This window comes from Myotis davidii, unplaced genomic scaffold (genome assembly GCF_000327345.1).
Source record: "Myotis davidii unplaced genomic scaffold, ASM32734v1 scaffold7699, whole genome shotgun sequence".
In the NCBI taxonomy this organism is placed as follows: domain Eukaryota; kingdom Metazoa; phylum Chordata; class Mammalia; order Chiroptera; family Vespertilionidae; genus Myotis; species Myotis davidii.
Genome location: NW_006290477.1, coordinates 2,109 through 3,596, shown reverse-complemented (window position 1 = coordinate 3,596; position 1,488 = coordinate 2,109). Strand labels below are relative to the sequence as shown.

The window sequence follows — 1,488 nt, the reverse complement described above, 5'->3', positions numbered from 1 at the left end:
ATCAGCTAAGAGACATTTATTTGGTTTCTGGCACCACCTCCCTCCCCGCAGTGTGGTCCTGGATTAGCATCAGAGAAGGTGGTCTGTGTCCTGCAGTTGGAGGCTTTTCATGGTTTCCTTTATCCAGGGAAGGTAGCTGGCGACTTTGGTGAAGACTCGTGGCGGTGTCCCATCTTTGGGTCCATAGGAGGCAATGCCCTGGATCTCATTTTTACACAGGAGAGGCCCTCCAGAGTCCCCCTGTGGACAGACAGAGGGAAGGACTGAGCCAGTTCTCCTAGCCCTTCCCTCCCTGCCACCCATGCCCCCCTCTTGGGGAAGGCTGCCTTGCATGGTGTTCACTTGGGAGATAAGCTGGATGGCAGTCCCCATGGGCCCCTCAGCCTGGACATTGTCACTGCTTCACTTCACCCCAGATGGAAACTCCTTCTCCTCCGCCAGGTCCCTGATCCACTGTCTATGAAGGTGCTTCAGAACTGTGGCTGCAGCTACTGTGTAAGGACCCGATAGCAGGCAGGTGGGGTTAACACTTAGAATGGAGAAGGAGCCCGTTAAGCAGCTCTGAGAACCCTCAGGTACAACTACTGCTCACCCAGGAAACGGTTATCTAAGCGCTGTGCCCTTGCCTTGGCCAGTGTTGCAAATTCACCCTCTGGAGGAGCATCATGTTTGGAGTGACTATAGGCCCTTGTAGGCTCTCAGAGACCCCTTATCTCCCCGCTTTGGGGGTCCCCTTTTTTCTTGCTTGGGAGAAAGATCACAGACTAGAGGGTGAAGGAGTCTCCTGATGCCTGGGACCCCAGCTCCCAGTTCCTACCCAAATACCCCTCTCCCAGAGCCAAGGTAGTCAGATGCTCAGTATCACCTGGAAGAAAGCTTTATCTTCTGATGGGTCCCCCACACACAGTTGAATGGTCCTGTTGTAATAATGGCGTAAGTTATAATGGCTTTCACACTGCTCATCGTTCTGCAAGGTCAGCTGTACCTCCTGCAGAGTGTCTGGGTATTTGCCCCATGAGGTGACCATCCCCCAGCCAGCCACAGTGCACTTCTGTCCAGGTTTCAACCTGTTTTGGCGCCTGGGCAATTGGAGGGGTTTCACAGCATCAGTTTGCTTGATGTTTCTCTCCAGCTGAAGGGAAGAGGCAAGGGAGCCCAGGTCAGCCTTTGGTCTCTGAGCCAGGGCATTGAGGGACACCTCAGTCTCAGGGACTGGTCAGGTGGCCTGGATGGGAAGGAAGGAAGGGAAGTGCTTCATTCGGTTGGAGGGGAAACAATGTGGACTCATGAGAGCAAGAGCAGCAGGATGTTTCCTTACCTGTAGTAACATGATGTCGTTGGAATACTTCTGTGAATTATAGTCTGGGTGTGGGATGGCTCTTTTTACCGGAATGACCTGCTGGGTCTTCTCCTTCTTTTTAATGTTGTGGGCCCCCAGGGTGACACTGATTGACCTGCACAGAGAGCAGAGTGGGTGAGTTTGGGGGG

General features: G+C 53.4%; 1 protein-coding gene across 1 annotated transcript; it reads right to left on the bottom strand.

The window, feature by feature from the left end:
* Positions 1–63: 63 nt before the first annotated feature.
* LOC102774777 (granzyme B(G,H)-like) lies at positions 64–1,454 on the bottom strand (the record flags this gene model as incomplete). Its single annotated transcript, XM_006763553.2, has 3 exons — positions 64–240; positions 866–1,132; positions 1,319–1,454. Coding segments are annotated over 3 exons (574 nt in total), but the record flags the coding sequence as incomplete, so codon positions are not given.
* Positions 1,455–1,488: the final 34 nt, after the last annotated feature.